The sequence below is a fragment of the Mastigoproctus giganteus genome, chromosome 1 (assembly GCF_048544385.1).
Source record: "Mastigoproctus giganteus isolate SK-2022 chromosome 1, ASM4854438v1, whole genome shotgun sequence".
Classification (NCBI taxonomy): Eukaryota; Metazoa; Arthropoda; class Arachnida; order Uropygi; family Thelyphonidae; genus Mastigoproctus; species Mastigoproctus giganteus.
Genome location: NC_143575.1, coordinates 237,540,665 through 237,557,021, shown reverse-complemented (window position 1 = coordinate 237,557,021; position 16,357 = coordinate 237,540,665). Strand labels below are relative to the sequence as shown.

General features: G+C 37.3%; 1 protein-coding gene across 1 annotated transcript in view; it reads left to right on the top strand.

The window, feature by feature from the left end:
* LOC150091667 (dual specificity protein phosphatase CDC14C-like) overlaps positions 1–16,357 on the top strand; it is a 481,702-nt gene that overhangs the window by 83,362 nt on the left and 381,983 nt on the right. Inside the window, exon 3 of the mRNA XM_090385065.1 lies at positions 7,800–7,875. Coding sequence (XP_090241191.1) covers positions 7,800–7,875 — 76 coding nt within the window. The remainder of the gene's footprint in view (positions 1–7,799; positions 7,876–16,357) is intronic.

Sequence of the window (16,357 nt, the reverse complement as noted above, 5' to 3'; positions counted from 1 at the left end):
TTCATTGTCTGGTGGAAAAAGTCTTCATTGCCAGTTGTATTCTTGATGATTGGCTGATTTCTTAGGTGGTACCAAGTCTGAAGGATAACTGAACAAGATGTGTGAAAGATTTTTGTACTATTTCTATCAATTCTGTATTAAGTCTCTTTTGAAAGTTATTATTATCCAGATTTTGGAAGACACTGGCTGAGATTAATTATGTTCTTAACTGAAGGTCTTGTTTTATCTCTTTACATACACTATATGACAGGATATTCACACCCTTCCATAAATGTTGTATGCTATGCCAGAAGTTCTCCCTGTATACATATTGGTCTGTACATTTCATTATAAATCTCACGGGTTTGCCTGTACAGAAGCAGTATGTTAGAAGCCAGTATGGGTCATGGATCTGAACTTGTAGATTTTGAACAATGGAATGATGTGTGTATGGCACTTCAGTAACCTTTCTGTGAGTGCAATTGGGAATTCTTCCGTGGTGAATTCTGGGAGGCTCAGAATTCAGCATGGAAGAAGTTATTCAAAGATGGAAGACTATAGGGAGACATCTAAAAAAAAAATCTGGGCAGTCATACAAACTGACAGTACATGTTTAACAGACCTGAAAGAGGGTAGTTCATGCCTTACATATGTCATCTGCAATAAACATAATGGAGCAGGGCCAAGATGCTTCAAGAATATCTGTTGGTAAGTCAACCATCTGTAGAGAGTGAAGCAGCTTGCTATACAGTGGTTTGTTTTCATAGACGATATAAACTGGCTATGGAGATTACCTAGCCAGTTTATATCATTTGCTCAACTGGTTTATAAATTGAAATAATAGTCATTGTTTAATAGTACATGTGTATAGTCAATTTTTGGTGTCCATAGATTGTTATTGGGTCTCTCATTTTGAGGCCTGCAGTTAAGGTATGAACTTTAAGTGTATATAGTTTAAACTTAATCAGTACACTTGGTGTATCTGTAAAATGCGTTTTAGTCCTCCATGGTATTATAGTGGTTTTACCATTTGTTACTCATTTGGAATAATAGAGGCAATATGTAATTATGATGCAGCAGTGCCTGCATAATGCACTTTATTCGTTTTTATTCTCCCATTTTATAACAAGAATGGGAGTGCAATAACTTAGGTTATATTTACTTAAGGCACATCACATCTCACTTAAATAAACATTGACATGTTTAATTATTATTATTATTAAATCAGCTTTATTAACCGTATAGATTCACCGTCTAAACAGCCTGCATGCTAGAGGGGTGTTTAACTTGAAGGTCAAATGGTTCTGTCTTGTACATGAAAAATGGAATCTTCAGTCTGGTGTCATTTGGAATTTTTTTTTAAAATGCTTAGTTTTTCACTGATTACGTGCCAGTCAGCACTAAAAATAAATTTGACAATAGTTGGCTCAATTCTTGCCATCCTCTGTTCCTAGGGTCTTTCACTTTTTGCAGCTTATGCCCAAGGTATGACTTTAAATGTGTGAAGTTTAAAAACATCAGAACAATTTGCATTCTTTTATTAGTAATGGATAGTTTGAACTCTCATATATATAAAAATAATGCATTTCATTGATACCTGCATAGTCACACTGACAAAGAATTTTATTATTATTATTAGCCATATGGTGCAAGAAAGCCTGAGGCTTATGCTCCACCAGCCAAAAAAAAATTTCTGAATTACCCTGAGAGAGAGAGAGAGAGAGAGAGAGAGAGAGAGAGAGAGAGAGAGAGAGAGAGAGAGAGAGAGAGAGAGAGAGAAAACAAGAGTCAGAAGTAGAAGGGAATCACCAAGAAAGAGAAGAATGATTGATATCCAGATCAGGATCCTGGGTGTGCCAAGCCCATACTCACCAGATGTGAGCCCCTGGGATTTTTTCTTGAGTTTGAGTGGCTTAAATAAAATATTTATCTAGTTAGTGAGATGATATAGTGAGTGCATTTTGGAATACATAATGAAATTGTTTTTGTCATATTCATTAAACCACCAACACAAGTGGAGAGGGGGAAGAAATGTCCACCCTGTATCCCCAAACATATATTTCATATATACAGGGTGTCTCAAAAATATTGGTACAAACGTTTAGGGAAGGTAACATCTAAAAGAATGTGAATTGCATAGGAACCCATAACCGGAAACGTCACGGGAAAGTAGTATCAGAGGCACAAGAAGCAGAAATGACACAGGACAATAATTAGTGGTAAACATTTATTTGACATAATATTAACGATGGAGTATGAGATGGATGCATTTCATGATGTTACAACAGATGCTTGACGGTTCCACCATGAGACGCAATGCATGCGTGACATCGACGCAGCATGGATTGGCGGACACGGTCGAACAAATCTGGAGTTTCTTTGACAGTAGCAGCAGCGCAGATGAGTCTCATCATGAGATCCATTTCTGTCTCCACAGGCAATTCATACACGATAGATTTGAGGGGGGCCCACAGAAAGAAATCAAGGCTCGATAAATCAGGTGAATGTAGGGGCTAGGCAACGGGTCCACCACGGCCAATCCATCGATGCCCAAAACGCCTGTTCAAATGGTCCATAATGGGCCATTTGAACAGGCATTTTGAACACACCTTCCATAATGGACAGGCACCCTGTCATGTTGAAACCAAATGTTGTATCTCACATTTGCTGGAACATCATAAAGTAACCCTGGTAGAACTTGTTCAAGAAAGATCCGATATTTAGTGGAGTTTGTGCGGGATGGTAACAGGTATGGGCCGACTAAGCAGTCACTGACCATACCTGCCCACACATTTATTGCAAAGCGATGTTGTGCCGCATGGGGGCATGCACCGTGAGTCCACACATGAGCATTGTGCTGATTGAATAAGCTTTCCCGATTGAAATAAGCCTCATCCGTGAACAAAACATAGGCTGGAAAATTCAAGTCTTGAACACTTTTCTTGGAGAAACCACTGTGCATCAGCCACACGTGCAGGATGATCTTGGGGGAGCAGTAACTGAACCCTTTGGAGATGAAAGGGGTGTAAGGAATCATCGTGCCAGACACACTGTACACTGCAACGAGACACTCCTAAATCAGAGGCAACGGCACATGTGCTGGTAGTAGGATTATTCTGGACGCCATTCAACACACTTTCTTCCATGGCGGGAGTTTGTGTCGAATGTGGTCTGCTCACACTACTCCTGTTACCTCTAAATGACCCATAATCGCACAAATTTTGATGCACACGTGCAAACAAATGGTGGTCCAGTACATGTCTGTCTGGGAAGCGTTCTCCATAAATTCGTTGAGCGGCTCGTCCATTGCCCTCTGCTAATCCATACAATAGGTGCATGTCTGCCAGCTCACAGTTCGTATATCAATGCATGCTCTTTGTGCGGCGACTACTGCTTGAATGAGTAAACCAGAAATTTTCCCTCTCACGAAGTGATGAACAGTGCCGTCTACCGACTTATGGTGACGTTTCTGGTCATGGGTTCCTATGCGATTCACATTCCTTTAGATGTTATGTACCTCCCCTAAACGTTTGTACCAATATTTTTGTGATACCCTGTATATCTCTATACATTAAAAAAGTTTTCCTCCTAGTGATATTTATTTGAACCAATGGGAGAAGAGGGTGGGGCAATTTCGTCACTCATTCGAGCCATAACTGCCTCCATAATGTTTACCAACCTCATGCACGTGGTTCACTGTCTAATACATGACCACGCCCAGCATCATTTGATGGTCCATTGTAATGTTAGCTGTGATACCCGATATAATTTGTATATTTGTAAATAGTTAAGTATTTTGTAAATATTTTAGTCCTGCTCTTTTGGATGCAACAATATTCTTCATGCATTATGGAACCCGAAGCAAAAGTCCTTTTCCTAAGTGACCTATGTAAATGTAGGTAAACAATTACATAGTGATATTTATTCCACCTTGAGAATGCTGTGTGGTGGGGTAGCCAATGGGAGAAAGGGATGCAGGTAACATAGTACAAGTGGCCTGGGAAATTACGTCTCTACAAATGCAGAAGTAAATAATTACATAGGTCATTTCCTAATTAGATATCGATCAGTGCATTTCGATAGGTGTGTCTTTTACATAGAAGATTTGACTTATTCTGTCATACTTCTGCATTTTACATAGAAAAGTGTGTGGAGGGGTTTGCAAGCAAAGCGAGCAGGGGCAAAGACCCCTTGTATATATTAAAAAAACAAAACAAAAACAGTTTCACTGTTCTTTTCATGACTTTAACTGGAAATTCCAATGGATAGATTGGTTGTACGTATTAAAATTCATTTAACCTCAGTGACTGTGAATAGAGCCCTGGTCAAAATATAGATATATTTGCATGTCTTTACTTATGTGATTTATTATGAAGAGGGCGAGTTATGAGACAAATTTGAATATAATTATCAATATTACGATTAAAATTACTAATTGTATTCAATTAGTAACTAATCGTATTTGGTAATTGTATTCAAAGTTGTTTCCCCAACAGCACGGTCTGATGTGGGTACCAGTAACATTATTAATGTCAGGTATCAATGATGGGTACCAGTAACATTATTAATGTTACTGGTACCCATCATTGATACCTGAAACATTATTAATGTATAGTATTGATACCTGAAACATTATTAATGTATAGTAGTTTAGGCAAATAGCTTAATAAACTATATTGTTAATTTCATGTAGTATAAGAGTGGTATTATATATAGTAATAATCTTAATGGAATACAACCACATAACATCCTTCCCTAACTATATAAAATGTTTGTTTTACCTCCATTCAGTTTTGATCACAGAGAGGAGAGACTTCTTTATTTTTATTAAAGACTGAATGGTGCTTAGGCTTATGTTTGGTTAAGGCTTAGGCATATCTTAGACTTTAGAGATAAATATTGTTATCCATAGTTTTTTTATCTGTATTCCACAGTTGCTAATATCATTTTAAATTATCAGGCATCATCTGAATAATTGAATCCACTGTGTGTTTAAAAATTTTATACACTGCCAAGATGTCAGGTGATGCTATACAATTTAAAAAGATATTAGCAACTTGAGCAGAAAACCATTGACAATGGTATTTGCCTCCAAGCTAAAAGTCCAAGCCTCAGTGCAGAGTATTTAATGTGCTGTCTCCATGACTGAAATCAAACACAGATAAGTGTACGAAGGGATTTTATTTCAATTACTGCATTGAAATACTCCTGCAAGCCATTCCTAAAAAAATTGTTATAATTATGAGCATAGTAATATTATTAAAGTGGTCATACATTAACAAGCAGAAACAAAATTCATTCAGAAATATTCATGAAAAATAATAGCATTATGAGCTCCTGAAGGGTGTTATGTTAAAAGCAACCAATTTTAATTGCATAGATTACAAAATAATAAAAAACTACTGTCGTCCTGGTTATAATATTTTAATATTACGGAGAAAAAGAATATTTTTTTTTATTTAAATATTTCTCAGGGAAAAAAATTTTCCCTGAGAAATATTCAAAACTGGTTACATTTCAGTATGGGGGTAGAACTTTCACTCCATAGCAATGCCCATGTTTCAGAATTTCACTAGAATCTTGACAGGTTAAAATAAGTTTAGTTATTTTTGATATAATTTTATATATATATATATATATATATATATATATGTGTGTGTGGGTATAGGGGTAGGCCCTTGATTTAATGGATTAATTTGGGGATAGGGGTGTCCGCTATTGCCGAAAGTCTGTTAAATTGAATGTATTTTAAAATCATGTATTAATAACGAACTTACAATGTACAGAATGTATTAAAATGTTATTATAATGTATAAGTATGAATAAAATATTATTATAATGTATATACACACCACTAAAACATCTGTTAAAAATATAAAAAAATAAATTCACAACAGGAACCAAACTTTGTTTTAATTAAACACGTCAAAAACTATACAATGTAACTAATGGAGTGTTTCCACCACTTTTTTTTTTTTTTTCCCCTTAAAGCTCTCACAAAGTTGTTTTCAATGTGAACATTAGTTTTTTCATTTAAATCCATTTTAGAGGGGAAAAATACTTTAAAATTCTTAAACTCCGTTGAATAACCCTTCGACCAAAAAAACAATGTTAAAAAAAATACATAATATTCAATATTAATATTAACTTAAGAATCACAATTTTCAGAGTCAGAAACAACTGTCATATGGAGGGAGAGGTGTTAATTCTTTGCTGGTAGACGGTTCTGGTGAAACAGATCCAGTTGATGAAGTCGTCTTGAAGAAATCATGAAACTTCAGTTGCCTTACACCTTGTCGCCGCTTCCTTATTATTCTAGATCGAAATTCTCTAATATGTTCGTAATAAGGAAGCACATCAGGGTCTGATGATGATGATTCAATATAGTGTATGATTTCATGCTGTCTTATAACAGACAATTTAAGATGAGGTGCAACTGATTCTTTGTCCTCATCATTGTCCTCTTGTTCTCCACGAAGAATATTTTCTGCAGTCTTTCCCTCAGAAAAAATTGTATAGCCTGGATCACCTTCATCATTTTCGAGCCACTGTACCACATCATTCTCAGTTGCATTTTTGTTGCTGGCCCTCAGTAGAGTGTCTCGAAAATTAGATGCCTTAACTTCAACGTTCACTTCAGGTTCTATGTTGTACAACAACTTCTTCCAAGCATTCGCCAAGGTAGTAATCTTCATATCTTTCCACACAGATTCTAAGTTGAAGATAGCAGATCTGATGTTGTATGCATGTAAATTTTGCAGTGTCCTGGTGCCTCTTGTATCTTTTTCTTTATCTTCTATTTCTTCCAAACCAACCATCACCTCTTCCAAAAACTTCTTCTTCTTATACAACCTCTCACATTCAATGATTACATCCTGAGTCATTGGCTATATCAGCGAAGTAGTGTTAAGAGGCAGAAAAACACATTTAATTCTCTCACCCCTGCTAACTAACCTCTCAGCAGTAGGGTTGAGTAGGTGCATTATCTAGCAGTAAAACAGCCTTTATTCCATTAGAAGGAATTTTCAGCACATTTGTCTGATGTGGGACGCTATCAGATATAAATAGGTTCTAAATTTTTCCTTTAGAAAAAATTAACGATTTAACGAACAGAAATTTTTTGTCTGTTAAATCGAGAGCCTACTGTATATATATATATATATATATATATATATATAATGAATATAGCAAATAAATTAACAATTATTATGGCAAGATAAACAATTATTATAGCAAATTATACAATAAAAAACTAAAAACTGAAAGGAGGAGAAGAACTGATTAATGCCATCAATGAATGTCTAGATAGAACATTACATCAGTCTTATTATGTTTGAGCATAGTTTGAGCAGTTATTAAACGTGCAATTTATTAAAGGCAAGTATATACAAGCTGGTGGCAACTAAATGCTATAATAGTTATAACTAGTCCATGGTTCTAGCTTGGTAAGGATACCCATAAATAATGGAAATAACAAATATTGAAAAAACAAAATAATCAATAAAGCATAAATGTAGAAAATAATAACTAAATACATATGCCATGCCAATTATAGGAAAATGGTGACACATTGAAAGGGACACATTGAAGGGGTTAACCCTTTATCAAGGGCTAACCCCTTCAATGTGTCCTCCTACAATTAGCGAGCTATCAGTTTCTGATATCATCTGCCTGTTAATCCATGCTGAATGGTAATAAAAGATATCAAAAATAAGGATAGCTATAATAATGATAGCTATAATAAATATCATATATATATATATATGATTGCTGAATACTTTTTAGTAAAATCAGTTTTCCATTCATATTTATGTTTTCAGTTTTTATGCTGACTTTGGACCCCTCAATTTAGCAATGTTGTATCGGTACTGCTGTAAACTAAACAAAAAGTTAAAGGTGAGTGTTAAGTGCCTTGAATTTTTTTTTCTTTTGCATTTAGTTCTACAACAAATAGTGCTAAAAAATTGTTTGTAAGGTTAATTAATATTTTGACCCCTTTTTTCATTTAAATACATTTTAGAGGGAAAAAATACTTTAAAATTCTTAAACTCTGTTGAATATCCCCCACCCCACCAAAAAAACAACATTAAAAAAAGATACATAATATTGTATCTTTTTTTTAACGTTGTTTTGAATCATATTGAATACAACATAACATTGTATTCTCTGGCATCAGTTATTTTAATTTTTTTCAATATGTATATTTTTAAAACTTATTTTAAATCAAGATATAATCTCTAGAATTGTTATAAAAGATTTTAGTTATGCAAAGAAGTTAACATTACCAGTATGCAGTATAGCATTACCGACATAAAGTAGTCAAACACAACTTGTATTGCGTGGCATTGTATAAAGTAAAATATTTCAGAAAAAAGCATAAACTGATTTAATTTGCTGGAATTTGTGAGAATGGCAAATGGAATTATTTTATTTTTTATTTCGTATGGCAAAATGAGGATACATTTGTAGCAGACAATATTAAAAAATATAAATAAATTACAGTAAGCCTAAAAACAATATTTACGGAGTAAATTGTAGATAACATTTTGAACAAGCCGGATTCCGACCAAGCCAAAGCTGTTATAAATTGTAAAGAGTAAATTGTAGATAACATTTTGGTAAATTAAAATGTAATGTCCAGTTTATTCAGCCAATTAATAGCATCATCAGTAGTACTGTGTAGATCTTGGATGGGTCCTTTAAATCTCCTCTTTGGGCACTCTGTGACGACATGCTGGATAGTCTGAGGCATATTGTCACAGTCACAGAATGGGTTTTCAGTTTTTCCCCACTTGTGCAGCCAGAACTTGCATCTTCCATGACTTGTTTGGATTCTATTCAGGGGTGTCCATTCCTTTCTTGGTAAGTTGAAACCAGGTACAGCTCTACATGGATCCCAGATGGTCGGAGTTTGAAGTGGCCCATTCTTTACGCCAGGTCTGATCAGCATTAAAATGTGACTTAATAAGCTTCTCACCTAGCTTCCATGGAGGGTTCCTGGATTTCAGTCTCTCTGGCTTCTGGGGTTTGCAGTCCTGATGTATGGGCAATTGAGGATTTCTGTGACATTTTTGCCATTCTTTCAGCAAAGCTGTTTCTCTTCTTATATGAGGGGGATGGATGTTAGATAATACTGGTAACCATTTTAAAGGGGTCGATTTAATGGTGCCTGATATTGTCCTCATTGTGTCATTCAGTTGGGTGTCAACTTTTACAGTGTGTGCGCTGTTAAGCCATACGGGACAGCAGTATTCTGCAACTGGGTAGACTAAGGCAAGGTTTGATGTTCGTAGCACCGTTGCGTTTGCTCCCCAGCCTGTTCTACTGAGTTTGTGCAAGATGTTATTCCTAGTTTTTATCTTTGCTGCAATATTACAAAGGTGTTGTTTGTACGTCAGTGTCCGGTCCATTTTGATTCCCAGATATTTTGGGCAGGAGTTGTATTTCAGGCATTGGCCTTTATATTTCACTTGAGGCATATAATTAGCCCTTTGATTATCCAGATGAAAGCAGCTAACTTCGGTTTTATTTAAGTTAGGTTTAAGTCGCCATGTATGAAAATATTTATTCAAGTTATGAAGATCCTTTGTGAGTACGATCTCGGCTGTTTTGAAGTCAATAGACTGGGCAGTCAGAGTTATGTCATCTGCATACATGAATTTCCTAGAAGCAGTTGCTGGGAGATCTGCAGTATAGGGCCCCGAGTGCCAAGCGATAGTGACAAGCGATTTTTCCCTGCGACTTATAAAGTGATCTTTGAAAGTGATATAGTTCTATTTTTGTTGTGCGATTTTCTTCTGTTTTGTTCACTTAAAGTGGTTCTTTGCTTAAAAAATCTTACGTAAGAACCCAGAAAGGGAATCTACCTTTCTTCTTTAATATTCTTATTAAATACCAACTCACTCTACTAATCTTAATAACCGCTTGGTCACTGGTGGCACTGCTCCTGCCTCCACGTGGCGGGGCTGGTAGTCTGGGAGAAGAAAGTCCTTCTCCCAGGGCTAAAAGGAGTAAACATGGATACTAATGATTTCCCACGATTAGAGCCAAAGAGCTCGCAACATGACAACCACAAAACTGATCATGACTTCTCATTGTCGAAAAGACTAAAAAAGGATGCAAACAAGCAGGAAGCTCCAGCTTTCCTGATCATCCATTCTCTATCTTCACAACCTGTCAGCAAGCTTTCGCCTTTCATCATACAACGATGCCTTGTAAATGCAGCAGCATCTCCAAAAATGGTGAAACGTCTTCAATCTGGTGACTTGCTAATAGAGACCTCTCTTCCAAGACACTCTGACCTCCTGTTAAAACTTACATCTTTAAGTGGAATTCCAATTCAAGTCACTCCACATAACACCCTGAATTCTTCCAAGGGAGTGATCAGTGAATGGGACCTATTGAACGTTTCCGAGGAAGAAATAATTCAGGAACTAAAAGATCAAAATGTAACTCAGGCCAAGAGAATCTTGATACGAAAAGACGGCACCTTAGTCCCAACCCGTAGCATAATTTTAACCTTTAGTTCGCCGAATCTACCATCCTCGGTGAAAGCAGGCTATTTAAACTGTCGTGTTCGGCCCTTTATTCCAAACCCTCTGAGATGCTACAAATGTCAGAAATTTGGCCACTCCCAGACAGCATGCCGTGGAGATGCAACATGTCCAAACTGCGGTTGCAAAACTCACACTCAATCTGAATGCAAGGCACAAACTCCGCAGTGTCCTAATTGCAAGGGCAATCATCCAGCCTACTCCAAAGATTGTGATCTTTGGAAGTTAGGAAAAAAAATACAGAAATACAAGACTGAAAATAAAGTATCTTTTCAAGAAGCTAGAAGACAAGTAAAATCAACTGTTCCAAAAACTACTTATGCTTCGGCTGCCCATAGTTACAAATCAGTAGCATGTCAGACAGAAGTGTCAATCTCTCCAGACAAATCGATCGCCGACTGGGCTCGATCAGTACTATCAACTCAGCCTACATCTGAATCACAGTTAGTGGACCAAAGTAATAATACACCACTCACAATTCCAACTCAGAACATAACCCACAATACAGTGGCAGAAAAATTGCATAAATCAGATAGTGTGGAGGTGAAACAACCAACAAGCATGGATACTGATGATATGCCCAACCAAGAAGATTTTCTTGAGTTATATGCAGATGGAGATATGGAGGATAAAAATGATTCAGGACGCCCTAATTTTCCTAGAAAAGAAAAATCTAAATCTGACCGTCACAAACAACCTACGCATAAAAAGCAGACAGATTCATCTTCCTCTTACAAAACCAAATAATGCAACATATTATCCAATGGAACTGTAGAGGTCTTCGCAGTAACATAGACGATATACATGAAATAATTCATCACTATAAACCTCTTGCAATGTGCTTGCAAGAAACTAATTTGACATCACTGGTCTCAGTTGCAATCAAAAATTACACTGTATTCAGGCAAGACAGGGCTGTCTCCAATATCGCTCATGGTGGAGTAGCGATACTCGTGGATTCAAGCATCCCCGCCAGACGTATTCCCTTACAAACATCCTTAGAAGCCGTTGCCACGCGTGTTGTTAGTGGTATTACTTTGACATTGGTTTCCATTTATCTTCCGCCTAATCATCAGTATACTATTCAGGAACTTGAAGATCTTGTTATGCAGTTACCATCACCGTTTTGTTTACCAGGAGACTTTAATGCACATCACCCATTATGGGGTTCCCCCACCTCAGACAGACGAGGTAAGCTTATCGAAACCTTGATTGATAGGCAGAATTTAACATTACTGAATACTGGTTCTCCTACATATGTGCATCTCCCTACTGGCTCAACATCTGCTATAGACCTTTCCATATGTTCCCCAATACTCTTTCCAAGTATAGATTGGATACCTCTGAGTGAGGCGCCTCCGTAGTCAGGTGGGAAGGAGCAGCAGTGCGTAGCACACGCTTCTTGATTAGACCGGGGTTCGAGCCCGTCGCCACCAAATACGGAGGATGCGGAAAGGTCAGGGATTGACCACCGCATATCCCGGAGCAATATGGCCTTAGTTGCTAATGCTCCTAAAAACCAAATAACTAACTATAACTCCTCTGAGTGATCCTTATAGTAGCGACCATTATCCATTAATCTGCAAAATTCAAACATCCTGTTCATACCCAACAGAAAGTCCAATTAAATGGAAATTTTCAAAGGCTGACTGGGCAAAATACAGATCGCACATCTCATTTGAAAACGATATCATTCAGACCGATCCCATCAATAGTGTTACTGAGCACATCACGAATCAAATCCTGGCAGCTGCATCTGTCACCATACCTCAATATCAAGCAAGAAATAGACGAAAAATAAATTACTGGTGGAATGAAGATTGCAATAATGCAAAAAAAGAGAAAAACAAAGCATGGAATCTTTTCCGCAAAAATCCGACCACCCCCAATTTTATTAACTATAAACGGCTCAGAGCTAAAGCTCGATACATCAGACGCAAAGCAAAAAAAGAAACTTGGATTAAATTTGCCTCATCAGTTAATAAAAATACCGATATCAGATTAATCTGGAGAAAAATAAAATGTTTAAACAATAAATTTCCACCTCTATCCACCCCGCTACTAAACTGGAATGGACAAGAACTCTCTAATCCCACAGATATATCAAATGCACTGGGAATTGTATTTTCTCTGTTGTCTTCTTGTAATGCTTATGATCAATCATTCCAAAAACGTAAAACAGTTGCAGAGAGATCCAAACTGAATTACACTGACAATTCTGCTTTATCTTATAATCAGCCATTTACCATGTTTGAGCTACAGCAAGCTCTTACCAACTCAAGAAACAGTGCTGCTGGCCCTGATGGGTTATATTATGTAATGCTCCGAAATCTGGTCAAAGATCACTCTTTTCGCTGCTCTTATTTTTTAATCGCATATTTTCTGAACCTTCGCCAGCTCCTGGAGTCATTCTTATGTAATACCGATTGCAAAACCCGGTAAAGATCATTCGGTTCCTCAAAATTACAGACCGATATCCCTCACCAGCTGTCTCAGCAAAACTCTTGAGAAAATGATACATCGCCGTCTCACCTGGTTCCTCGAATCTCAAAACTTGATAAGTAACAAACAATTTGGATTCCGGAAAAACCGATCTTCATTGGATCTTATGATCAAAGCCGAGACAAATATCAGAAATGCTTTCATCAAAAAGGAACATCTTGTCATGGTCTGTCTTGACGTTGAGAAAGCCTTTGACACTACGTGGCGTTTTGGAATCTTAAAGGATCTACATTCTCTTGGCCTGAGAGGTAATTTATCATATTTTATCCAAAATTTTCTTCAAAGGAGATCCTTTCAAGTTCGTTATCGGGGAACCCTCTCTAAAATCTTTATCCAAGAAGAAGGAATTCCACAAGGATCTGTTCTAAGTGCTACCTTGTTTGCAATGAGAATAAATCATATAATTGAACTCATTCCGAAAACTGTGGATTCATACCTATTCGCAGATGATCTCTCGATTTCCTGTCATTCCCAAAACATGCATTACATTTAACGTCAACTTCAAATATCAATGAATCGCATCATGACATGGATGACACAAAATGGTTATAGACTATCCAGCCAGAAATCTACTGCCATACACTTCTGCTCCAGACGAAATATGCATCCTGAACCTGAACTACACTTGAATAACCATCCTCTTCCCATAGCTAACTGTACTCATCTACTAGGATTGTTCTTTGACAATAAGTTAAATTTCAAAAAGCACATTGAACATCTCCGCACTACTTGTCAAAAAAAACTGAACATACTAAGAGTCCTATCAGCCACAACATGGGGAGCAGATCGCCAAAGCCTGCTACATTTATATAGATCCATAATCAGATCTCGACTGGACTACGGTGCCCCTGTCTTCGATTCTGCCAGGGAGAGCGCTTTATCTCGCCTCAATCCTATTCAACATTCAGCTCTCAGAACAGCACTAGGTGCGTTCAGAACATCTCCAGTGCAAAGTTTGTATGTTGAAGCTCATGAACCTCCCCTAAATATCAGGAGAAAGATGCTGCTGCTGAATTATGCAACCAAGATCCAAAGCCAGGTGACCCATCCTAATTGGCCAATCCTCTGCAATCCACAGTTTATGACCCTCTATAGAAATAAACCACAGACAGTTCGGCCTGCTGGTATTAGGCTAAAACAGCTAGCAGAAGATTGGGATATACACTTCAATAAAATCTTACAAGATCCTATAGATCCTGATCCTCCATGGTCTGTCATCATGCCATCTTGCGACAATTATTTCTACAAGTGGGGTAAACACTCTCTATCAGATATTAACATCCAACAGCTCCATATAGCGCATACTCAACGTTATCCTGACTTCGCTAAAATTTATACAGATGGATCGAAGTCTGAGAGTGGATCAGGCGCAGCAGTAGTACTCCCTGATACTATCATTTCTCTATCTCTCCCAACAGAGTGCAGTAGTTACACGACTGAATTATATGCCATAAAGCTTGCTATAGAAAGTATTTTCCACATGTCAATTCAAAAGAGCTTAATTTACACAGACTCGCAGAGTTCCTTATTAGCCTTGCAAAACAACTCCCCATCTACTCACCCTCTATTAAAGCTCATTAGAACAGAGTTGATACGTCTGAGAGAGCGCCAACAAAAGGTTATATTCTGCTGGATACCTGGTCATACTGGAATACCAGGAAATGAAATTGCGGATGATGCTGCCAAACATCCATCGAGAGCAGCCCCAACAAATTTCCTTGTACCGTTCACAGATTATAAAATGAAGATCCGAAGTATATGTAAAGGTCGATGGACTCTACAATGGCAAGCACAAATTCATAATAAACTTTTTCAAATTAAACCTGTACCAAAATTATGGGCTTCTAACCTCATTGCAAACAGACAAGAAGAAGTAATCCTAACCAGAGCCAGAATCGGTCATACTCATTTAACTCATTTGTTCCTCCTGTCAGGGAATGACCCTCCTCAGTGTAATCATTGTCATACACCACTTACAGTCAAACACATACTTCTAGAATGTACTCTGTATCATAATGCTCGACTAGTGTCATTCAGTTCTCTAGCAAGCTTAAAGGTTCCTTTATCACTTAGCCATATCATAGGCGAAAAATCAAACATCGCAGAATTCTTCTCCTTCCTAAAACGAATAGGACTATATAGCCGTTTCTAATTGCTTCTACATGAACCAAACAGGCAGTATGAACCACTTTTCTAAGTGCAATATGGCCTAAGTAGCCATTGCACTTAAAACCCAATAAACAACAACAACAACAACTGCAGTATAGATATTGAATAATAATGGAGCAAGAACTGATCCCTGTGGTAAATCATCATTTAATATATAAGGCTTGCTCACTCTGCCGTTTAAATGTACTTCAAACACTCTGTTGCGTAGCGTATTGTTAAGTAGGATTGCGAGGGTCTTGCAAGGAATAATCTTCAAAAATTTCAGAATCATTCCTTGTCGCCATACTGTGTCATAAGTTGATGTCAGGTCCACAAAGACTGCAATGGTCTTCTTCCTATCTTGAAATCCATTCTTGATGTGGCTAGTAAGTGCCAGTACCTGGTCACAACAGCTTCAGCTTGGTCGGAATCCGGCTTGTTCAATTGGTATGTTTTGGAAGATTGTAGTTGGGATTCTATTGTAAACCATTCTTTCAATTAATTTATAGCATATATTTAAAAGTGCAATTGGTCGATAATCTTCAGGGCTAGATCCACTTTTCTCCGGCTTTTGAATGGCAACTATTTTGGTTCTCTTGAGCAAGAACGGGAAGCTACCATTCCACAAGTCATTAAAGAATTTAGCCAGAGCTCTTGGACTACAGTGTTTCAAGAACTCTGGATATATTCCGTCCACTCCGGCTGCCTTGCCTGTTTTTGTTTCCTTCAGATCTCTGCGACTGTAAATTCTCCTGAGAATTGGGAGGTTGGTTCAGCCAAGGATAGTCTGGTTCTTAGCTCCTTCTTGAGTTTTTTGACTTCATCTTTGTTGATATTGGTTGGTCTCTTGGATAGGCTGACAATTCTATTGGCTACATTTCCTGGGGATACTTCTGAACTCTTATTAATATGTTTGGGAGTACTACTTCTGAGGTTCCTCAGAAGTGTCCATGCTTTTCTACTTGAGTATTGGAAATTCACGCTTGCTGTCATTATGTTCCATTTCTCTTTCCTAGCGGAATCTAAGCAATGCAATAGTTCATCGGCAATTTCTATTCTATTGCTAAGTTGGTATTCTTCATATAACTCATCACATCTTCTGTTTCAACCATATTCTTTCCTAAATCCTCTAGGAATATGCTTCTTTGCTATGGAGCATATTAAACCAACAAATC